This window comes from Lepidochelys kempii, chromosome 5, assembly GCF_965140285.1.
Source record: "Lepidochelys kempii isolate rLepKem1 chromosome 5, rLepKem1.hap1, whole genome shotgun sequence".
NCBI classification, from domain to species: domain Eukaryota; kingdom Metazoa; phylum Chordata; order Testudines; family Cheloniidae; genus Lepidochelys; species Lepidochelys kempii.
Window position 1 is genome coordinate 43914322 of NC_136384.1, and position 25083 is coordinate 43939404.

General features: G+C 42.4%; 1 protein-coding gene across 3 annotated transcripts in view; it reads left to right on the forward strand.

Annotated features, from left to right (window-relative positions):
• The first annotated feature begins 11056 nt into the window (after positions 1–11056).
• Positions 11057–25083, forward strand: part of PIK3R1 (phosphoinositide-3-kinase regulatory subunit 1) — a 78519-nt gene continuing 64492 nt past the window's right edge. For all 3 annotated transcript variants that reach the window (XM_073344109.1, XM_073344110.1, XM_073344111.1), the window contains exons 1-2: positions 11057–11191; positions 16008–16707. In XM_073344109.1, coding sequence (XP_073200210.1) covers positions 16374–16707 — 334 coding nt within the window. In that variant the 5' untranslated portion in view covers positions 11057–11191; positions 16008–16373. The remainder of the gene's footprint in view (positions 11192–16007; positions 16708–25083) is intronic.

A 25083-nucleotide genomic window follows, 5' to 3' on the forward strand; every position in this document is an offset into this window, starting at 1 on the left:
ACCATCCCAAACAAATACCTGATCAAAGACCCAACCAAAGAACCCACTGGCTTTTCACTCCCGTAGAAAATATGGTCCACATCACAAGGCAGATGCAGCTACCTCCCTCATAAATAGGGACTGTGACACAATCCTATTTGTTTCAAAGTAGCAGCCGTATTAGTCTGTATTTGCAAAAAGAAAAGGAGTACTTGTGGCACCTTAGAGACTAACCAATTTATTTGAGCATAAGCTTTCGTGAGCTACAGCTCACTTCGTTGGATGCATCCAACGAAGTGAGCTGTAGCTCCCGAAAGCTTATGCTCAAATAAATTTGTTAGTCTCTAACATGCCACAAATACTCCTTTTCTTTTTGCAAATCCTATTTGTGACTTCAAACCTTGGAACACCTCATCAACCAATGTCTCACACAATCATATCCTGGTGGTATCTCTTCCATCCAATGTACATCACCTGAGGCAATCAATTGCATCCCCACCAGTCTAGACCTGAACATCTAACATTGATGTTTTTTTGCTATGCAAAAGAAGAAGACCAGGCTCCATCAGCTGCTGCTCTTTCTAAAGAATCACAACCCCCTCCCCTGCCATCCAGGTCTCTCATCCCAGGCTTTCCACAGTGCCAGTGTGGAACAGCCCCAATACGGTCCCTTCCCAACCGTATCTCTCTGTATTGGACACAGGCTACTTCTTATATGGCTCCCTCACAGGCAGTCAGGTGATCCCGGAGACACACGACTCTTGCTGAGAAACTACAATTCCCAGAATTCCTTTTCCTTAGTGAGTGACGCCTCAGTATCAGGCCTTCTTGGGACCACTTCTCTTAAAGGGGTTGCTTCCCTAGAAGAACTATGATGAGATGGAACTAAGCCACAATAGTACCCCCACTCCCATAGAGTTCTTTGCTGGGATGATCATGGTGAAGGCTTTCCCCGAGCCATAGATTGCGGAATGAAATTGGAAGGGACAATTCACAACTTTTGGCGCTTTTGTTTCAGGCTCTCTGCACACTGATGTAGGGGGCTGTTGAAAAGCTAATGCAGCTTTTGTATTTTCCACATGGCTTTGAGGGGCTGATGCTGTAGGTATCTATTAGCCAACCCTCCTCCCTCCTTTGCTATCCAAAAAATAACTAAATTTGTAACAAACATTACTTGAATTTAATAGATTAACTAACTCTATTCCAGGCATTCTTTCCCTACCTGAAACATTACAGGGAGATAGCCTATATTCCAAACAACATTTAAAATAAAGTGCTAGAATTGCCGGAGTTGTACAAAAGCCCAGGATCATCATCTCACATGAAATGTGCAATAACAAGGAACAATTCCAACAGTAATGGGCTGCATATCAGCAGCCTTATCTTTGAATTTACATGCTTTCCTCAGAACTCTCAATTTCATTTTAGTATAGCTGTTTTTTTTTTTTTTTAGGGTTGGGTTGTTGTTTTTTTTTGTGGTTTAACAGTTAAAAAGAGAATTGGGAGGGAGTTGCACCACTTCAGTTGCACGTAAAAACATTAAATTATTCTGTTATTCTGAGGCTCACTGATAATAGGGAGATGACAACTGAAGCATGTGGATAGCATTGCTCTCATTCTATTAGTAACTGATGGATTTTATTTCCAATTTAGCAAAGTCCTGGGCATACTTGTTTTGATATATTGTTCTTAAACGGCTACCCATAACTGTTTTTTCAAAACAACACTTTTCTGCAGTATTCCTTTAGGTTGGACAGCTGACACCTTGTCTTTTTCTGCTTTTGTAAGAAAATAACTTGTAAACAACAATTCTGTTTATATTTAAAAATACTAACTAAAATTTATTTGATCACTTTTTTGGTGATTAAAACATTAGTAGTACAAAAAATCTTTCTGTAACAATTTATTATATCTGGCAAACATTTCTTTTAAAGTTGCCAATGCCAACTGAAATGAATTTCCCCCCCCAAAAGGTTGTATATCATTTTATTATGTTTGTTTTACACTGATATTAATTTTTTTCTTTAAAACATTTTATTGTAATGCATATTATTTCATAATATAGAATTTTTATAGCAGCTACAAACAGCAGAAACACACTACAAAAAAGGACAACTGCAGTGACAACAGTGGTATATACGTTTATATTATGGCCCCAATTTTCAAAAGTATCCTCTATTGGTGTCTCAAAAGTAGGTGAGTAACTTTAGACATGAAAATGCTTATGTCAGAGGACATGCTTGGCTACTTTCATTTGTGCCAAAAAAAACAAACCCCTACCCGTGAGGATTCTCCTGATGAGGGTACTTGTCCAATGGCTCTGGCTGCAACAGTGGGGTGGAACTAATACAACCATTGTAAGTTTCATTCTGCTATTCCTGTCGGAAAAATGTTATGTGAAGGAACAATAGAGGCACTGCTTTTGTAGTTTAGTATCATATGCGAAGGTGAGAGACACTCTTCCACTCCCTTGCGTCCATTACTATCTCAGATTTATGAAACAACCTTGATTTTGTCAGTGCTACCATTTGGGGCCTGATGGAACAATATCTGCTACGTTGTGTTGAGATTATATTCCAGCATGACATTATGAAGTTTTGTCACTATGTAGCTTGATTTCAACATGGTGTCAAGTTGGCACAAATTCATCATTTGACAACTTTATCCCAAAGGACTAAGATTTAAAACTAACAACTCTAGTCCAGGGTAGCAGCAAAGAATCATTCTTGTCTGGTGCTTCAGCACAGGGTATTTCCCCAGCCCAAGCAGCGAATGAAAGTGATCAGATCCTGCATTTCTCATGAACCTTAAACTCCCACTGATTTCACAGGATAGGGCCCTAATTTCATGTTAGTTTCAAGCTACTGCTATCTCTCGAGGAATTTTATGCATGAACATTTTATGTACATACTACTGCCATGCAGAATTTGGATCATTCATATTTATATTGAAATATCTTTCCCCCCATCCAAAAATAATTCTGTTTAAGTTGGAAGATCAACCTGCTCCTAAACTTTCACCATCAACATGAAAATATTGCATGGCAGGGCCTTGTGCTTTGCATGCTTTGAAGACATGAAGGTGCTGCCTATCTACGAGATATATCACTATTTAAAGTGATCACTGACTGCTACGAATAATTGTTTTACGGGGAACTGGATGCCTCAGATGGCTGGAGTCCTTGGACTAAACCGGAGAGCCTTTACCATATGAGAGTTTACACAAAATGAGTTGCAGTTCATTTAAATCTAACTGGCAGGGTGGCATCCCAGAGCACAACCTCTCATGGACCAATGTGGTCCTGCAGGCATAGAATCATAGAATCATAGAATATCAGGGTTGGAAGGGACCCCTGAAGGTCATCTAGTCCAACCCCCTGCTCGAAGCAGGACCAATTCCCAGTTAAATCATCCCAGCCAGGGCTGTGTCAAGCCTGACCTTAAAAACCTCTAAGGACGGAGATTCTACCACCTCCCTAGGTAACGCATTCCAGTGTTTCACCACCCTCTTAGTGAAAAAGTTTTTCCTAATATCCAATCTAAACCTTCCCCACTGCAACTTGAGACCATTACTCCTCGTTCTGTCATCTGCTACCATTGAGAACAGTCTAGAGCCATCCTCTTTGGAACCCCCTTTCAGGTAGTTGAAAGCAGCTATCAAATCCCCCCTCATTCTTCTCTTCTGCAGGCTAAACAATCCCAGCTCCCTCAGCCTCTCCTCATAAGTCATGTGTTCTAGACCCCTAATCATTTTTGTTGCCCTTTGCTGGACTCTCTCCAATTTATCCACATCCTTCTTGTAGTGTGGGGCCCAAAACTGGACACAGTACTCCAGATGAGGCCTCACCAATGTCAAATAGAGGGGAACGATCACGTCCCTCGATCTGCTCGCTATGCCCCTACTTATACATCCCACAATGCCATTGGCCTTCTTGGCAACAAGGGCACACTGCTGACTCATATCCAGCTTCTCGTCCACTGTCACCCCTAGGTCTTTTTCTGCACCTGTCCTCTTTTCCCTCTTGGTTCTCCGGGTAACTTACTCATAGCCCTGAGTACTTCAAGTAACCCCTTTTGGGGGGATCTAATTTATTATGTCTTTACAAAAGTCAGTCTCCTTTGGCCCTTTCAGGCCCACCCTTCCCTCTTGGTGCTTCCATATAACCCTTATTCCAGGGCTTCAAGTTCCCCAATTTGATGCAGTTCCTCCTGAGTCAGGGAGCTCTGCCAGTCTCACTGCAGCCCCTGGCCTCTCTAGAGAGTCTTTTCCACAGATCTCCTCCTGCCTTGGTCCCTGTTGGTTCTTCCCATTGGTTCAGGGACCCCACAGCTCTTCTTCTTTGGGCTGTACTGTGATTCAAGATGACTTCCCCAGGTTACCAGTCTCTTCTGGTTCCCATCCCAGGGACTTTCTCTCCTCACTCGATATGCCCCTGCAATTCTCTTCTCCAGGCTGTCTGCCCTCTCTCCCCTTCTGAGAGTCACTTGGCAGCTGTGTTTATCATGATTATCTACCTGATTAAGACTTGGTCCCCATCCCCCATCTTGTCTGCTGCTCCCTTGAACACCTATTTCCTTAAAGAGCCCATGTCATGGAACCAGGGTTGGCTGGCCTTTCCCCCCCACTACTCCTTAAAAGAGGACACACCACCCTGTTATGTAAATCTATCTGTTTCTTGCATAGTGCCCATCATCATAGAATCAGAATCCCCCCAAGCTCAGATGTCCATATTAAAACCCATCTCACAACTGTCACCTTTATTAATAGTCTCAAAAGAAAAGACATAAATTTGATGGCTATAGACATTTAATTACATTCTCTAATTTCTAGGGGGTCCCTGTAAGACAGTTTTAACTTACACTGGGTGCATCAGTGATACAGTAGTTGTAAAAGCTTGTAAGACTATTACTCATGATGTATTTGTTGTCTACACAGAACACTTTAGTCTGCAGAGCTATCTGACCTATACCTTTCGTGAACATGAAATAATCTGTACAGGATGGTGGGAAGTGTTGTAATGGAACTTCACCAACAGAAGAAGAATTACTCATATTTAATAAGTCCAATGGTATTAAACTGAAGCATGTGGATTTAATAGCATTTAATAGCTATTAAAAGCATTTAATAAGAGGCAGAATCTATGTTTATATCATTTTACTTGGCTGAAAAATAAACACAGATGTCACATTTGCAGATATGTTGTTTGTAATACATTATTTTACCACTTTCTGCAATGTTGCAGCTAAGAAAACCATTAAATATTTCTCTCTGTGTGTTGTAGTGCTGATCAAAAACATTCCACTGGCATTTTGTTTTGAACAGAAAATAGCTTTTTGACAAAATGAAATTTTTGCGAAAAATGTTTTTGTTGAAAATTTCTGGGGTTTCTGGAAAAAAATAAAAAATTCAGTGTTCGGTGGCTGAGAAATGAACCCCCACCCCACAACGTTTGGGTTTTGACATTAAACCTAAAAAACGTTAAAGAATTTTGTTGACAAAAACAAAAGAATTCATTTCAATTGACATTTTTTGCAGGAACAAAATAGTTTCCCAACCCACTCTAGTGTTTTGTAAGTTTGCTCATCACCATAATATCGGAGCACCTTCTAGTTAATAGATTAGCACATCAAGGTCCCTGGTGAATGTAAAAAATTCTTTGGCTTTTCTCCTTTTACTGATTGTAAAAAACTGCTCATGGGGTAAGGTTTTTTTTGGGTGTATTGAGGTTGGGTAATTGCTCTAAGAGTCATTCTGAATGATTCTAAGTATTGTGGAAAAGTTTAACCAAAGAGGAAGGTGGAGCAGTATGACTGGTCAGGATTTTTGGCTCCGTCAGATGAGTGATATTCATGTGCTTTTTCTATGTGCCTGGTCAGGCCAGGGTGATCTTGGTGGATTGAGGAAAAATCTTGGGAGCTTCGGAGATATCATCATCACAGCCATATTCTGTCAACTGCAGAACAAAAGTCTCATTCTTACCTCTGTAAACATTCTTGCTTTGAATCAAACAAAGCAAGTAGGTTCTGCAAAAGCTCTCCATTTGCAATATGTAGGGACTATAAGTACATATGACTGTTATCTTACATGGAATTGTAAAGATATACAACTAGCAGCTAGCCTTTGCTCTCTTTAATATCAGTATGAGTCATAAAACTAGTCCATTCTTCACCTCTTTTACTTGCAGCATGGCTGTTACTCATGTGCCCATTCAGCTTCTTTACAGTCTATTTAGTATATATTTGGCTGGGTTTGCTTCCATGCATCTCAATATGATAGCAAGCTTGGGCTTTTTCTTTTATGCATTCCTGTGTGATTTTTAGCATCCCCTCCATCTCTGTAGGTCATGGGTGGCAATGTATTGATGTTAAAAACACTTTTAAGCAAAGAAGCAGCTTGCTTTTCATGTTACTGTTTTGCCTTCCAAAGGCTATCCATTAAGTTTGATTCTTTGGAATACTATATGCCCTTTGTCCTAGCTCTGACAGGAATACATCACAGTTCACAGCCTTTAATTCTTTCTCTTCATTGAGATTTTTTTCTCCCTTCTTTCATGTTTGCAATGAACTTGGCTTGGTTTTCTGTGTTTATCCTGACTCCACATACTTCTGCTTAATCCCTTGGGGTTTTACATAAGTAACTTAGCAAAGACAAAGTGAACTGTGCTGGTGTAGCCACAGACTTACTATAGATACACACACACCCACCCACACACACACACACACAGAACATGGAATAAACAGTCTATCTTACAGTTCATACACGGACTCATCTTCAACCAGCACTTCTCAACTGCATTTAAATCTGCTGGTTAAAATCTGTCTATTCCAGAATAGTATGATATCTCAAGTGTCCACAGGACTCATTCAGTTGATGACAAGTGATGCAGACACTTCACTCCTCCCAAAGCACTTTCTAACAGAACTTCCCTACACACAGACACCCCTTACAATCTGCCTCAATGGATCAAATTCATCCCCACTGCAAATCCACTGAAGTCAATGGAATTACCCAGACATGAATTGGACTTAAAATATAAAAGATTTTAAAAGCAGCAGAAGAATTTTGAAACTTCCCTGCCTCCAAAAAGTAATCTGACAGTGAATGCACAAAAGGGGCTTGTCAGGTGAAATTGAAGTGAGGGACCTGATGCTGTGGGAGATCTGGCTTCCCCATGGATTCTGTTTGGTGGATGCTACTGCCATCATCTCAGATTTTTTAAACAAATACAACCCTGGTTTCCTTTCTCTCACCTCAGTTTTTGTTTTTTTTTAATTTCCAACTTGAGATCAGGCTGAACCTCTTTCCTACAAGGAAATATGCTCCTTGGGCTAATTTCACTCAAGTACAGCACAGTAACTGCCTCTGAATATTGGGGAGAGAAATGTGCTGATCCAGTTACACTGCTGCATTGCCCTAGATAGGGCTCTTACATGCATCAGGGACTGAGGATGTCTTAGAGTCAAAGGACAAAACTCCAGGGAGCCTCTTTAAACTCCAACTCTACTTTGCTGTGACACTTTGTATAGTTCCACACTACTTGCTGATTTGATCAATTGCGGCTTCCTTGAGGGCAGGGGGGATGGCACAGCTTTTTTACTTATTTATTTTTTATTTTTAAAGATGCTGGTATTCTGGCTCAACTCACCTAGTTGCTAACAGACAGCAATCACAAACCTCAAAGTGATCAGCACCAGCTCCAGAGAATGATATGCTTAGGGTAGACGGAAGTTCCGCTGATTTATTGCACTCCCTTAGGCAGCCTTTGCCAGCTGGCCTTCTGTGGAGCCCCGATGAATGCAAGATTAAAGATGTCCTTTACAGCACACACCTCCTGTGAATGTGGCTTGCACCTTGCTAATCCAGTTTTTGTGAATTGAGTCCTTTTTTATTTCACCCTTCCCCCACTTCTGTCTTTAATTCTTTTCCCCAATTGCTTGGTTTGACAATTTTCCCTGCTTGTTATGTTACATTGTGGCTTTGCCTTTCAGTTGGTTAATGAAATTTTTCAGAAGAAACTTTGGGCCTGATCAAGCAAGTCCTCCACAAATGTAACTCCCATTGAAATACATGCCCTCTTTACATGCAGAGGGCTTGCAGGACTGGTCACGTATTTCTTTCCAAGCAGCTGTTCAGAGGAGAAGCACCCACAAATAGAATTTTCGCCACCTGTACATTCACAGTTCAAGGCCCCAAACTGCAGAGGTTCTTGACGTGTCTTTAAATCCTTAACTGACTGACCAATGCCTGGAACTGGCTTTCCAACCAGGCCAGCCTTCTAACCCCCTTCAAAATTCATGTGGTTTCTGCCCTCAGCTACAGAAAATCCCAGAAGTAGCAGTCTGGAAAGAAGAGGGGTACCTTTCTTTTTTTTCTTTCCTCTACCTTTGCCTTTAGTCCTGCATTTTTTAACCCTTAACAGATGTGTGATGGATAGGCCTGGCAGTTCCCTCAACATCCCTCAATTTATTGTATTTAATATATAAATTACAGTAATGTTTAGGCAGGTCCCTATCACGATTGGAGCCCTGTTGTGCTTGTTGATGTACACAGAAGCAGAAAACACCTGTGCTGAGATAAGTCAACCGAAAGAACTGATGAAGGAGTGGTGCTAATGGTTCAAAGGGAGTCCATTCAGTTCTCCTTGGATGCAAAGGCAGAGGTTGCAATGAGACTGGGGATTCAGAGAGGAGGAAAAAATATTAAATAGTCCACAGAACCCTAGAAGGAAATCATGGGAAAACTTGCCTCAGGAGAACATCTTTGAAAAAAAAAAAGTTTGATTTTATGTTCTAATTAAAAACTTGTGGAGTCAGATCAGTGAAAAAATGTTCCTGCTGCAAAGGACCCTACCCTAAAACTCATTTGTTTAATATTGGGCTTATATAATAGTAGTAACTAATTTAACATACCAAAGAGAAATGTAAAGTTTAATAATAGAGTTCAGGGTTTTCCAGAGTTTTGTGATTAAAAATCCCTTGATTAAAAAGAAAAATATAGGGTCAAAAGTAAGCCAGAACTCAAAAAATATTTAGTTTCCTCCATGCCCACTATCCACTAACCTTTTAGAGAGAGTGAAAACTAATTAGACTGTACTGAAATGAATCTGTTTTGCTCCCTACCAAAAGTAGCTACAATCAGTCGATGAACAGATTTTTTTTTCCACGAATGAACCACTGAAAACAGGGCAGTTCCACACAAAAAATTGTACTTTTGTCTTAATCATCAGGCTTCACACCATATATGTTTTTGAGCATCTGCATCACCTTATCAGTCTAAGTCTTGCTGTTTCTTCTACCACATTTCAAAGATCTGACCTTTTCCCGCTTTCCAGATAGGCAAAACTCTTGTCAATGCCCTTATGTCCTGTCTTGATTACTGCAACTGCTTTTTGTCTGACCTCCTTGACACTCACATCACCTTTCTCCAATCCATACAAAGCACAGCTGCTAAAATCATCTTCTTGGCTCGTCAATCTTACAATATCCCGCCCTTCTGAATCCCTCCACTGGCTCTCCCTGTTCCACCACATCAATATTACATTTCTTGTCCTTGCTTTCAAGATTCCACCTGTGCCTACACATCCAGCCTAGTCCCTTATCTTGTGACTCTGTCCACTCATACCCAACCCCCAATGACACGGCCTGGATTTCCTGTTTGCTTCTTGCATGGCTGTCTCTGCATGATTTTCCATGCTGCTGGCCTCTATGCATTACATGTCCTTCCAGAACTGACCTACCAAGCCACTCTCTCACTGAAATCCCTCAAGACCCACTTGCACACTGACACCCACAAGTAAAGCATAACATTTGTATACATATTTATTATTTAATTTACAGACAATCAAATACCTGTTCTAGCATGATGTGTATATGCCTTAACTGCACGATCCTGTTGCTGCAACCCATGTGCTTTTGTTACACCCACTGTTGTCACATATACAATTTAGAGTGTAAATTCTTTTGGAGCAGGGACTATATCTTTTTAATCTGTACTGTGTGGAGCCTAGCATACTTTGGCACTGTAAAATGATAATTAATTATACCTGCCTAATATCTTGGTTCCCACTGCCTCCCATTTCACTGTGCTTCTTGCTTTATCCTCCCCCCCCCCCCCGGCCAAACCAGGGCTGTTCACAGTAGTGACACTTAGGTCCTTCGCAGCTCTGGGTTCGCTACAGCTTAGAGCATGTACCACTGGATGGAGGTGAGCAGTGCACAAGGGTTCGTTACCATCTGTACCAGATTTTGCAGGCTAGCCTCGTTTTTTAAATAGGACTGTCCCATGGTCAAGTTTGAGGACTTGGGAAATATCATCACATTGTGACAGGATGATGTTTTGACACAACACCATCCTGTTGCATCATGCCATTGGGTCAGCCACCAATGAAGAGGACACTGCGTTGCAGTGGGTACCTATAATACACCCACACGGGTACCTTCTGGACACTCTCAACCCGACCCTCATGTATTACATTATTATTAAAAAACAAAACAAAACACCCAAAGAGGATCAGGATGCCGAGAGGAGGGTGATCTCTCACTGGCCCAACTCTCCTCCCCCGTTTCCCTTCCTTCCCCTTTGTGCCTTGATGTCCTTTGCTGCGCTGAGTTGGATTCACAAGGCCAGTGGCCTGCCTTGGGGGCCGGGGGTGTGCGTACAGCGCCACGCACAACTCGGCTGCCCCCTCACCTGCCACGGCCAGGAAAAGCCAGCGGGCCTCGGGGTCCCTGCGGGGTAACCGAGGGGCAGCTGCGGGCCTTGATTTCCTTCTGCTCACCCGCGGGGCGGTGGGGCAACGGAGGGCCCCAATTTCCGCCCTCTCGGGGCTGCTGGGGGGTCTCCGGGCAGGCCGGGAGAGCGGCTCCAGGCGGCGCCCGCCCGGCCGGGAGAAGCCCCCGGGGGGAAGCGCGGCGGCCGCAGGACCCGGGCCGGACCCAGCAGGCGCCCGGGGCCGCGGCCAGCGCTGAGGCTGCCCGCTGCATGACAGCGCGGCCGGGTGGGCGGCGCCCGGCCCTCGCAGCCGGAGCGGGTTGGTCGGGCGTGGGGAGGCGGGGCGCACGCCGGGCTGGGAGGGGGCACCGAGCGGAGGGGCGCTGGGGCGGCGAGCGGAGCTGCGGGAGGCGAGCGGGACGCGACGGCGGTGCCGGGTGCAGGGGCTGGAGCGGGCTCCCGGCCGCAGGGAGCGAGGGACGGCGCGGAGCCGCTGCGGACGGTAAGGGCTGTACGCGCCCGGCCCCGCCTGCCCCGGGGAAGAGCTGCCCGAGCGAGCCGGGGGCTTCGGCGCTGGGCTCCTTCCTGCACGGCCGGGGCCTCTCGGAGCGGGGGCAGGATCAGAGCCCCGCGCGCCGGGGGTGGTGGCAGGCAGGCAGGCAGGGCAGGAAGCGCTGCCCCGTGCTGCAGGCAGCCTGCGTCCCCGCGGTGGGGGGCGTTGGGCTGTTAAAAACCTAGCTTAAAGCCCGTAGTTGGTCCTGCCCGTGGCCGAGAGGGCGAGAGACAGCGCTCCGGGTTTGCCCTGTGCAGCTAGCCAGGCTCTTTGCAGGAGCCACTTTCCCCTTTGTGTGCAGCGTCTTGTGCAGTTGCTGCGGGAGCCAGCTCCCTTGTTAGACCGCGCCGCGACCCGCACCGGGGCTTGGGGAAGGGAGAGAGGGTCGCAGGACGCTCCCAACTTTTAAACTTCAGCGTTTATTAACTTCTCGTCAGGAACCAAAGCAGGCATGGTGTCCCCAAACTGTAGTAGCGATTCTTTTTTAATAAAGGAATTGGCTGACTTAGCAAATTAAAGAGTGGACGGCACTTCCTACTTCAATGATATGTGTGGTGTATGAGCGTTGCAAGATGTTAAATCTTTATATTGTTGAAGAGCTTTCATAGCATTGCAGCTTTAGATTTAAATGTCAGCATTCAATCTCTTGCTCATAGCCACTATGAGCAATCCGTACAACTTCACATGAAAAACTGCCCCGTTGGTTTATTCTCATTAGAGCTTCCAGGTATATGTACATAATGCATTTATTCCTGCTTTTATTTTTAATGGACTGTGTTTAGAAACTTTTTAAAAATAAATTAATATTTACTTGCATTTATGTTGGGAGATTTGTGATCTCTGAAAACTTTCCCCATATAGTTAAAAAAACAAAACAAAAAAACCCTTTCAGAGTTACTTAGTAATATAACTAATGTCTTCCAATTTGGCAAGTTTATGTACAGATTTCTACAACAAACTTTTTTTTCATTGGAAATATTTAGCAGCTTGGTATGGGAATATTTTATACTACTTTTGAGAAACTGCATTGCTTTCTGAATCTTAATGGTGGTATTTGAAGGAAGAATAGCTTTTGTTAAGTGTATTGCAACTTTCCTGTCTGGGTTTGTAGAAACAATCTAATGGTTCAAGGATTCTGGTCCATAAGTGAGAGGAAAAAGTACACTTGGTTGCCAAATCCCTGCCTCCAAGCGATGGATTGGCTGTACTTGCAGTATGTTGTGTTGACAATTGTTAGTTTGTCCCCCAATCCTACACCTGTGGGGACAGAATTCTGTCCCTCTGACTGATGGAAATCTGATTTCCTTGCAGAAGTGATTTCAGTTTATGGGTGACCTCTTAACTGCCTGTCAGAGGAGGATTCCAGAGGGGATTACTTATCCTTCCTCTTAATAGGATGGAAAGACACTTAGGCCTGGCTGCAATATAAATTGGTAAAAATACAAAAAAAAAAAAAATTCAAGATGCTGTCATTTATCTCCAGCATGGCCTTGCAGTCAGTGTATATATAATATTTTATGGAATGTCTGCTTAAATTTCAGAATGGCATTTCTTGCAGGAATCTGCAATTGATCAGTGTAGTTTGTCTATGTAAAAATATTTGAATTAGTTCAGTGCAGGAAACCACAGATGCTTAAAGTGCTTCATCTAAGGATAAGGCATTATAAACGGTGTGATAAATCATATACAATATATTTTATGGTATTTCATTGGTTTATTATATTAATTTTCTTTTCTTTAGCAAAATAACATCCAAACAAGCTACTTATCTTTCTTATTTTTATTTAGAGAATGGTAGCATCACACTTTCATTGTAGCGATAACTGAAATTTGAATTGCACCTTGTAGACACCTAGTGGGGAGAAGTTAGTCAAGCAAATATCCATTGTTGAACTTCTATTTCAGTTCTTTCAGTGCATTGCACTGCATCTCTAAATTTGTTGATCCGGTCTGCTGACAAAGCTCATGTGATAATTAGAGAAGGAAAGTTTCTATGCTAGGCAGATTTTTCTAGGAATTTTCTTTTCCCCCACAGTGGATTAGGGAATCTTTGGAAAGAAAGGTCAGATGAATGCATGTATGATAGGAACAATTGTATCTTGTGTGAAGTCTATTGGGGGCGGAGAGGGGGTGGATTTTTGTTACTCTGATGATATAGAAGTATTTTGTGGATACATGTGAACGTGAGCAAATTGAAGCAAGTCTCCCTGCAGCCTGGCAAAGACTGAAAGCAGTATTTATTCATGGGGGTGGAAGGCAGATACATTTTCCTTTTTAGTTAGTCAACAGAGGAATGCTGCTGTGGGAGGAAATGCTTTGGTACCACAGGTGTGGGTGCCAGAACATTATTTTTTGGATATGGAGGAAAATACTTAAAAATCTGAGTGGGGGATGATGTGTAGGAACCTCTAGCAATCTAGTGTTTAATTTTAAGTAAGTGGTGTTAGCACAAGGCATTTTGTAGTGGAATTCTGCCCAGAATTAAGGATTGATAAGGTTACAAGTACTCCTATCTCCTCAGGATCAAGCCCTTAGGCTGCAAATAGAACAAATTAGCATTTGGTATGTTTACAATCCTCCTTCTACCCCATTGTGCACTACTCCACTCCGTCTGCCACCTGACTATTCATTCATATTTCCTCCCTAAATATAGCAATGTTTCTTGCCAATGGTATGTCTTCCCCCCCCCCTTTAAACTCCCCTAGCTGAATAATAATTAAGGCAGTCTCTTAGCTATTTATTTTTAACTCAAATGTCTGAAGATAGAGACAATATAACTCCATTTGGAATAACATCTTAACAGGACAAAATAAAGAACTGGTGACACGGTTGATTTTTCTAAAGAGAGCGTTGCCATACAGCTAAACTAATATCTAAGACTGTCATTTATTGCTGTTTTTTAAAGTCTTTAACCACATTTGCCCATCAGTGTATAAAGACTGACTGGGCTTTATGTGAGGAACTTTGGTAGCAAGACAAAATGGCTGCTGTCCCCTCACCCAAAATTGACAGGCAGGCCTGATGTTGTGGTCTAACCTTGCGGAAACCGTTATTCCTGGTAGACACCACCTCTACTCCAGCATACTATCTGCAACTTCTATGTCATTGTTTGGGCCACTAGTTGTGTGCAAGCGTGGCTTCAATAATTCCTTCCTGGTCCAACTGCAATGGTGTGCCAGGTGCCATTATAGCAGCCAGAAATTAGCCAGGAGCAAGGATTTTATGCCCCCCCTCCCTTGGTAGCTGTGATGGAGGGTGATGCAGCAGCCCCTATGGCAGTGCTGTGTCTCTTGAGGATTCTACTATTCAGGATGAATCCAGCAGTGCCCAGTTAAACTGGGCTTAGGGCAGCTTCATGCTACCTGAGCAGTGCAAAATTTTTCGAACATACCAGTGAATCAGGCCCTTTGTTCTCACATTGTTCTTTTTGATATGGGACTATTCAGTCTGGATTTTTTCTACTACATTAAACTAGTTTATGAACATTTCTTACACTTGCACAGCACTTCAATATACAGTAGAATTATTGCCTACTCATATTACATAACTCTTAAGACTTCTATTCTGATGCATTTTAAAAGTTTTTCAGTGTGACACTGAATAGTTCGCACTCTTTGGTATCCCAACACAGCAGTTTGGTATCCCAACACAGGTATCCTTATGATTGGACGTAAATAGATGCAAAGGAAAAACAGTTGAAATAATACAGTTTAAAAGGATACTGTTGTTCTGCATATCTTTGTTACTATATATTAAAAGGTTATTTTCAACAGTGTTTTTACTCATTGCTTTCTAGTTAGACTTGATTGAACTTTCAGACCTATAGTTTCTTGTGTTAAGTAATTTAAGCACCCACTCTCTCAACCCTGCTCAACTGCTCCTTCTTAGGTGGTCTGGGTGTGTCATTTTCAGTTGCTGAGTAACATACTTTACCACTAGAAAAACAAATTAAAAATTGAGGGGGAAGACCCTCACCTAACCAAAAACATAACATAGCATAATTAAAGAAAAATTGAGAGAGGGCAGGATGACTTCTGACTTCTGTTGCACAGAGCATGAAAATTAAAGGAAACCGTGCTAAAAGGGCCCAAACAATCTGTTGGAGGGGGAGGGAGGCTTAGTAAAAGTAGCATCATTCGTCACTCCCCTTCCCCCCCTCCCCCCAAACAGCAAGTAAGCTCCTCTATGCAAGCATGTATGGAGGTCCCTGGGCTTACAGGAAAACAATTGTGCACATCCTCATTCTCCGGTAAAACTTCAGGGGAATACCCTTGATGTGAATTCTGGCCATGTCATCACTAATTCTAGTGGGTTCCCATTCTGTTCTGACATATCTCCTGTGAAGAAAGGTTGGGGCCATGTGCTAGCAGAAAGGCATTAGATGGAGTCCTGCTGCGAGGTTAGACAGCTGAGTGTGCTGAGGGAAGAAGTATGGAGCAGCTAGCCCTCTGCAGGTGCCCCGGTATCCGCAGTGTATGCCATGTGTCTTGAGACATGGTGGTTCAGAGGGACATACCTCCTATTTGACTGAAGGATTTAAATTGGTCTCTTCTGACCAGATAAGACTTTGGAAAATTAGCATGTGTAAAGGGCCATAGTTTTGGTGTGATTTTGACCCTCTTTTCAGCCTTTCCATGGGAATGTATGACCTCTCCCATGCTTTCAGGAGTATGTCTTGCATATAACTTAAATGTAACATAGTTGAAGTCTTGCAAACTTAATGAAGTCTGAAACAATGTCATGAATCTTTTTTTTCTTTTTCTAGGTACAGCATGTGCACGGAGCTCAATAATGAAAGTTCTATGGCAAGTACATCAGAAGAAGGTGTAACAGGCTGTAAAATTCAGCTAAACTTGAATTCTTGGTCCCAGGAGTGCCAGGAAACCCAGAAAAGGAATTAATTGGAAGAATATTGATCTAGACTTGAAGAAGTGGAACACATCAGCAACATAATACCGGATCCTGGTGCTTTTTGAATCTTTGGAGGATTGTATTCTTTAGGAATTGCTATTGACATTTTAACTATCCCATTTAGTACATTTTTAATCTGTTTGTACATAAAGATTAATCTGGACAACTTGAGTTTTGTTATTGTTTAATTACATTATTGAATGTTAAAATATTTGCCAAGATGAGTGCAGAAGGATACCAGTACAGAGCTTTATATGACTACAAAAAAGAGCGAGAAGAAGACATTGACTTGCACTTAGGAGATATATTAACTGTGAATAAAGGTACCTTAGTAGCACTTGGATTTAGTGAAGGGGAAGAAGCGAAGCCTGAGGAAATTGGTTGGTTGAACGGCAGTAATGAAACCACAGGGGAGAGGGGGGATTTTCCAGGAACTTACGTAGAATATATTGGAAGAAAAAAAATATCTCCCCCGACTCCGAAGCCTCGTCCTCCTCGACCCCTTCCTGTAGCACCAAGTTCTGCAAAAGTTGAAGCAGACAGTGAGCAGCAAGGTTAGTGCTGTTAGTTCAATAATTGTTTTTCTTGTAACATTTTTTCTCTTACTAGATTTCTCTCTGTTCCACAGTTTTTCATTTAAATATGTTTGTGTATAGGACAAAACTGGCAAAACTGTAGTCAGCAATTTATAGAAATCCTATAAAGATTTCATATGGAGAATGAGCAGAAAAAGCTGATGGCAGTTTTTCCATTTTTGGTGCATCAAATTCACTAGCAGGAGTTCTCTGCAAATATTGCATTCCCACTGTAAAATTCTTTTGTTTAATGGCTTAAAAAGATAGATATAACCCCAGGTGAAAATATTTCTAACGTTAAACATTTTCTCTTACAGTAAGATCAAGTATTTATAAAATAAGTAATAGAATTATCATAGAAGAAACTCTAGTTCTTTTACCGTGTTCCCTGTCCAGAAAGTGTCTAGTTTTTTTTCTGTATAAAGGAGAAAGAACTTCCTACATTTTAAGAACATTCTTGCCTAACTTCTGCAACATGGTGGTCAGAATTAAGGTAGGATTTGGTCTATGGTCCGTAGCTGACATTGGAGGGAGTTTAATTGAAAATTGTAAGTAAATATCTGTCTTAAGATGATTTGTGTAATCTACCTACTAAAATTCAAACTTTTAGGCAATGTTTACACTAACACTTTTGTCGGCAAAACCTTTTTGTTGGTCCGGGGTGTGGGGGAAAAAAACCCACACACCTGACCGACAAAAGTTTCACCCACAAAAGTGCCAGTGTCGACAATACTGTGGTGGCGGGAGAGTGTCTCCAGCCTACATAGCAACCACCACTCATTGGGGGTGGCTTAATTATGCAAGCGGGAGAGCTCTCTCTTGCTGGCATCAAGCGGCTACATGGGAGACCTTACAGTGGTGCAGCTGCAGCGGTACAGCTGCGCCACTGTAAGGTCAATGTAGACATAGTCTACCAAAAGAAACCAGGCAAGCCCAGCAGACAGTATTTTGATATTTAAATTAAAGGACACTTTTTGCATTAGTCCTTATTTCAAGTGCAGAAATGCTTAAAAAAAAAAATCACTTAAGTAATTGTTCTGTAACAGTTTCCTTTTTTTCTGTTTTGTTTGTTTTTACCAATAATTAACTACGTATAGTAGCATTTTTGTCTAAATCACCCTGATTTCTATGGTGGCACAATCATCATATACAGTGACGTCACATCGTGCTACCAAGGATGTGGAGGTGGTTGTGTTACTCAAAATCATGACATTAGTTAATCAGATGGAGTGGGATGGCAGCTGGTTATGGGAGATTCTGTTTAAACATAGCTGCTTTGATAATCTACAATGACCGGAAAGGGAATACAGAAAATCATACATAACTAAATGGAAATTTCTAAAACACACCTTTAAAATGTGGTGGAGGCTTAATAAAGAACTCACATGACTTATTCTTCACAGTGACCCAACCTTGAATATTTATGAATTACTTATAACTCTTAGTGTTTTGATCATAGGGACTTAGACCCTGGGTAACATTTTTAAAAGCATCTATATCCCATTTTTAAACTCTGGCCCTAAGTGCCTAAATTACTCAAAGTATTTAGTCAGCTAGTGGGATTTTCAAATCACCCAGGCCCAAGTCTTTAAAAGTACTTATGTTTTGCTCTGCTTGTCATTGTTATGCCTAATCCCTAGGTGGTCTGCCCCAGACTAGGCTCCCAGCTTCCCATACAATACATGAAGAGAGTTTAGGCACTTAGAAAGGGATTTTCAGAAGCTGATCAACTGGGCAGGAACTTTGCTAAGCTATTCAGAAGTGAAGTGGTGGGAAGAAGGGCTTAGGCATCTAATTGGCTGACCTGGGGCATGTGGCTGATGGGCCAGAGATAGCCACCTCTCCACTCGAGATCATCAGCTGTGAATCTTCTCCTGGAGTTAGGCACCTAAGCTGGGTCAGCCTCTTAGGTAGCCCATGCCCTAGCATCCAGAACTGTATCTCCTGCTTGTACTTGAAACCTGTTTTATACTTGCCGTGTGCCCTCGTTGCCTTTTCTGCATGTGCTTTGCTGCTCCTGCGCCTATTGGTAGCCTACCCCCGACCCTCCTGATGCAGGGGTTGGCAGGTAACAGGTATTAGGCTCTGAGCATGCCTACAGGATTGGGCCCCACTGGTGAGATAAGTGTTCCGCTGCCTACTGTACTTTAAGAATCCTATTTTGGTGTCTCCGGGACTTAGACTTGAAGAGGTGCTTGGAGCCCTAGCTTAGCTGTGGAACAGCATCAGCGCTCAGGTGGCTTTACAGAGGTTGACTTAGGTGCCATGGGTACTTAGATGCTGGTGCCTATGAAAATGTCAGTGGTGCCTAAATGATGAATGTGGGCACCTAAAGAGGCAGATAAATGCCAATGTATCTTTAAGGATTTGGGCCCTAACTCCCATTGATTGCAGTGGGAGTTGGTTTCAGAGTAACAGCCGTTTTAGTCTGTATTTGCAAAAAGAAAAGGAATACTTGTGGCACCTGAGAGACTAACCAATTTATTTGAGCATAAGCTTTTGTGAGCTACAGCTCATTTCATCGGTTGGGAGTTGGGTGTCTAAACACTTTTGGAAATCCCATTAGGCACCCTATCTGTATCTTTAGGCATCTAAATATTTAATCTGCCCCAGCCTCCTAAATCCCATTGGCTTTCAATGGGATTTAAGCATGGAAGAGCCTGCCTAACTTTTGCAAATGGGCTTTACATTCCTGACTCAACTAGGTACTTTTCAAAGTCCCAACCTTTCATTGTCTTTTTGGCAACTGGAACAGACTGATTTTGATGCGACTACAAGTCTGGTAAAGATTGGTTATTTCTGCTCTAAACTTGTTTCCTGCAGAATAACTTACTTGGGTGGGCAGTAAAAACAAGAAGTGAGCAACTCTACTAGGCAGTGCTCGTTTGAAAATACAGCAGGCTAGGAGTGGAATATATTTATTGCCTTATGTGCTGAGGCAGTCACCATTAACAGGTAGTGATTGCTGAGTCAGAAATTTAGGTGATGCATAGTAACTTGCCTGAGCTCCACATGTCTCTCCATGTTTACCTGAGGGCAATTTAGAAAGTTACCCTCAGAGCTTTATAGTGACTGTCAAACTTTTCAGAGAAGTCACACGGCTAATGTTGATGCTTTTGAGCCCCTTATGGAATGTGCTCATTATGGACACCTCTGCAAGCTCTGGCTCCGGCTGTTGAGTGAAATTCTGATATTGCCTTAGAGCCCATTGTTGGCTTGTGTATGAATGAGTGCAATGTGCTGGTAAAAATCCCAGACGAAAATAGGTATCTCCCTTTTTGAGTGGGACAGTGCCCAGAGCTCCAGTGGCAGAATCTCCCCTAGCTCTTGGTTTAATACAGAGTATTAATTAAATGTGAGATTAGCATTCTTTGATTACCTTGGAGGTCTAGTGACCTAAACTGCAAAACGTGCCAAATTTAACAGAGAATTTAATAATTTGAAAGGAGATTGGCCAACAGCCAGAGTGAGTTTTTGCAGAAACTTTTAAAAATCATTTTTGCAGTCCTAGACCTGTAACTTCCTGGTAAAAATCCTTTACTTCCCCAAGACTTGTTTGAATTCAGGGGTTTCTGTGTATCTTGTAACAGTTGACTATACAGTTAGCACGTAAAGATCATTGAATGGCGTTCTCTGCACAGTTGTGAGGGAAACACAAAACTCTGAAGTCCAAGTGGCATTGTAAAGAGTTAAAAGCTTGTATGTTTACTTGAGACAAATTAGAAAAAAGTAAAGATTGAAAAGGGATCTGTTTGTTGTTGTTAAATAACTCACCATACAAACTTCTTAAATTAAGGTACAGAGTATGTGCACCAAATACTGGAGACAAAAGAGGATGGGTTGAGGGGAAGGGGGAAATCAAACTGAAAGGAGGGGATAGAAACTAATGTTAAATATAAACACAAGAAAAAAGTAATTTGGACCCAAAAAAAAAAAAGTGCAAAGTGTCACTGGGATGAGACCTGTAGGTGAAATGGGAGATACAGTACCAGACGAAAATAAGAGTAGTTAAAAGTGCATTTGATTTTCAGATGGCTGGTTCTGGTTTAAAAATTGCTGCAGGGAATGGAATAGTTAGTATTGTCTACAAGCCAAACTAACATGGCAGCAAGCCAACAAGATTCTTCCCAGGATAATAACGTATTGCTCTGCACACCCCTAGAATGCATTTTGAGTACATTAATGCTTGCTGAGAAACTTGCTTGACTGTATTTGGTCAAGTTTATATTTTCATTGCTTAACAATTTGAAACTGCTGTAAATCAAAGTGACAGACTGATGGAGGAATTGGAAATAATGACATCTTTCTTTACTGTAACTGTCTGTCTGTAGTTTGTGTGCTTTTTATTTGTTCTGTAATTTGAGCCAACTCTGTGTGTGTGTAATATAGACACAATGATAATAGTTTTAGTGAGCTTATCAGAAAGACAGTTCTTTATACCATATATACCATACCAGGTCCTTAAAATGAATTTGTCTGTCATTGTCTAAAGTTGAGAGAATTTTTAATAATCTAATGTTTGACTATTTATGTTTTACGTTTTTGTTGTTTTCGTATTTTTCTCATGCTAGTCAGTCTCTAGTTAACTTCACTTTCAGGTTTCCATGCACTAGATCATAGCTACAGTTTTTGGCCCAGATGAATAACTGCACATGTTAGTAGTCCTATTAAATTTAATGGCACGAGTAAAATTAAAATTACTCCTAACATTTGCAGTATCAAAGCCTTTGTTTATAAACTGCATAAACTCTTTATTATTCAAAATTTATAAGCTATTAGAATATTTGTCAATCTTAAATTATATAAAAGCAGTTTTTACTAACTGTAAACTATAATTTTAGGGCACCATTTGAACTGACTGTCCCATTTAAGTTATTTATAGGAGACTGCAGAGGGCCAGAATTCTGGTTAGTTACATGAAATTTTAGGACTTTTCATTCTGAGTATCTTCCCTCCTCCTTCTAATTTCTCTGAATTCAGAACAAGTCTGGTTTGCATGGGGTTGATTTTTCTACTGCATCTGGGTGGGATCATGATTGTGGGAAGGGTGGGAGGAGGAGCTACAGGGCACTGATTCAGTGCTGGTCAGGGCTATGCTGCAAATAGCCAGCCTTACCTTGTGCCACTGGTACAGAGTTCCTGTCCTGACATGCACCTGGTGTACGGAGGAAAAAGGGAGGCATGGGGATGCTGGCATTATAGATAGCAGAGCCACTTCCACCAGGGGAGCGTTCCCCAACACAGCAGGGATTTTGTCTTAGCTTTCCGTAGCCTCTTGAAGTTTACACAATGCAAAATAGCCTTAGCAGGCTGGAGAATCCATCCGTGTGACTTTAATGGACATAATAAGTTCATGTTTTACAGCTTAGGTGAGCAATTCCCTTCCTCTGCCCTACAAATCCTTATCTTAATCCAAAATTAACAGGTTACTTGTAGCCCTGTTAGGTTCCCTGGTTTTTGACTCAGTGCTCATCTGACCAAATGTCTTCATAGAATATAATTTATGCATATCTGAATCAGTTTGCTGAAAGTGGATCTTAGACTCTGGGGTCTGAAGTTTCATTAATTTACAGAAATGTTTTCAGATTGAATTTTATATGCTAAGTTGTCCTCAGTTTTTAAAACTGAGTTTGCAGAATAAGGTGGGCAGTCAGACCAGAATTTCACGTTAGCCATTTGTTTCACTTTTACTGTTCTAAAGAGCTTGGTTACTTCCTGTACAATTTAAAACTGTCACATCTGTTAACAATGAACTCGCTCAAAGGGTATGCAAAGCATTTAATAATCACGAGTAGAGGCTATTCAGCGTCATCACAGAAATTCAGCCTAGATTTTTAAACCCTCCTTTCTCTATTCTGCTGTATAGATACAAATCAGCAAGTCAAACATGATGGCTGTGATGGGGTACATTCATTATAGGGGGCACTTCCTTGTGCCTTCCTCTGGGGACCAGCTCCTGTGTGGTGTGGTGCCCTCTTCCATTGGTTACTCACGCTGTGACCCTTCTCTCTCTCTCTCCTCGACTCGGGGTGCTCCCTCTTTGTGACTCAGTCATCCGGCCAGGCCATTATATAGTCCTCCCAGGGTAACAAAGTGCCTCCAGACTAGCTGTAGGGGAACCCAGGCCTGTTCTCTACACAGAGTCCCTGGGCTGGAACCCAATAATGAGCAGCCAAGATCTGCTCAGTTGTGCTCCTTGCTGCTGTTTACCTGGGCTCCTCCTACTCAGCCCTCTCAGGCATTCTTTCCCCACAATTCCTTCTTCCAGGGCTAGGATCCCAGGGTTTATTCTCCCTCTAGGTTTTCTCCTCCCCCATCTCTGGTCCCGGAGAGTGATGGCACACTCCCCCTTTACAGCCTTCTTTGGCTCTTGACTTCCTGGCTTTATGCTAACCAGCCTGCTCCTGTCTACCTGGGCTTCATGTTCAGTTAAGCTTGGTATTCCTTCCAGGTGCAGCCAGATACTATAATTGGCCTCTAAGGCCCACGTTAACCCCTTCAGGGCCTGTCTGGGGTGCATACCCCGCCACAATGGCGCATGCGCCAAAGTGTTGGGACTCCCTTTCCCCATACTGCTCAACCTGTCGATGACCAATTGTGGGATGCAGTGTGTGGCAAAGGCCGAAACGGAGGGGGACTAAAAACTTTATTTATGCCTGAAAATTAAAATGCTGTAGGATTCATTCCTTTATTGTAATTAACCTCAATGCAATTATTTCTTTCCAATATAAATAATGTTCAACAGTAGCAATAAGGGAGATGCTTTGTGTGAAATATAGGTAACGTGGGAAATAAAATGAGTGATGTCCTTCAAAATAAGGGGCATTTGAGAAGTATGCTTGGAGCATCACTTCTCTAGGAAGTGATGGCTATTTGATGACATGCAAGTTCAGCTATACTTGATGCTGTATGAGCTGTGAGACTGCATAGTTCTAAGATTCCTCTACTAAGAAATAATGTTGATTTGGTGCTTCACTTGCTTTGCTGCACTGCAAAGCTGATGGGAACACTACATCAGCACTTTCCGCTGGCAGCGGAGGGAAGAGTGAGCAGATGAACCCTAGTGGTGTGGGGAGAAGAGATGCCAAGGGCTCATTATTTCTTTCCTTCCTTTTTCCCTACACAAACACACTCTGAGGAGGAGAGTCCATCCTTCTCTCCAAGGTGTGGAGGAAATAGATCATGTTCCCTCCCAACCTATTATGGGTTGCCAGCTTTCTGACTGAACAAAACTGAACACCCTTGCTCCGCCCCTTCTCTGAGGCCCTGCCCCACTCCCTCCATCCCCACTCCCTCTGTCGCTTGCTCTCCCCCACCCTCGCTCACTTGCTCATTTTCACCAGGCTGGGGAGGGACCCTTTTTGACTGGGTGTTTGGTTGAAAACTGGACACCTAGCAACCCTACCATGCGGGTGGAAAAAGAAGGAAATTGCCAGGAGAAGGGAAGAGTCTTTATCTTATTCAGTAAATGTATTTGCCAGTTAGATGAAGGCTTCCAGGAAGTTCTCAGGATTGCTGCTGGTGCCTTAATATTAACAACCTTAGAGTTGTGAACTTCATTTCTGAAATGTTCACTGCATTACAGTGCAGAATTTGTGCAGAAATCAATGTTATGTACAGAATTTCCTTTTCCTCCCACAAAAATGGGCTGCAGAGCTGTTGGCCACCACTACGGGGCTCTGGACCTGGCAGAGCCCAGCTCACAAATAGAAGATGCTGCCTGGGGGATGGGGAAGGAGCTGGAGGGTTCCCAGCAGCTGCAGTACCCAGCCCGCCCTGAGGGAAGGAGGCGACGTGCTGGAAACACCGTACAAGACTAGGGCCCAGCATCAGGCTGTTTCTCCTTCTGGATCCTGGGCTCTGGTGGGGAGCAGGGGTGTGAGTGTTTGGGCTGGGGGTGCGGCCCACAGCTAGGTTCTGGGTGTCTGGCTTATCTGCTGGACGAGGGGGAGGGGGAGCAGAGAAGCAGACACTGGGTTGTCATAGCAGTTTACTTAACACTCTACTGCTGAGGGAATTTTTTCATCTGTATTGTTAGACACAGTTGCTGATATTTATTTTGAAATAAATTACAAAATAATTGAAACTGGCATGATTATATAGTGTTGTTTTGACAAAGTTTGCAGAACTTTAAAATATTGTGTCTAGAATTTTTAATTTTTTGGTGCAGAATTCCCCCAGGAGTAAATGTTTGACTTAACAGTGCTGCTGTAACCAGAAACATGACAGTAAAACAGTGTGGTAGTGCATCGGTGACTTCATTAGTTTACAAATCTCAACATTTTCTAACTGCCCGATCAGCCAGTGTATCTGAAAATCAAGTTTACTACCTGTTACATCATGAACGGGAATGAA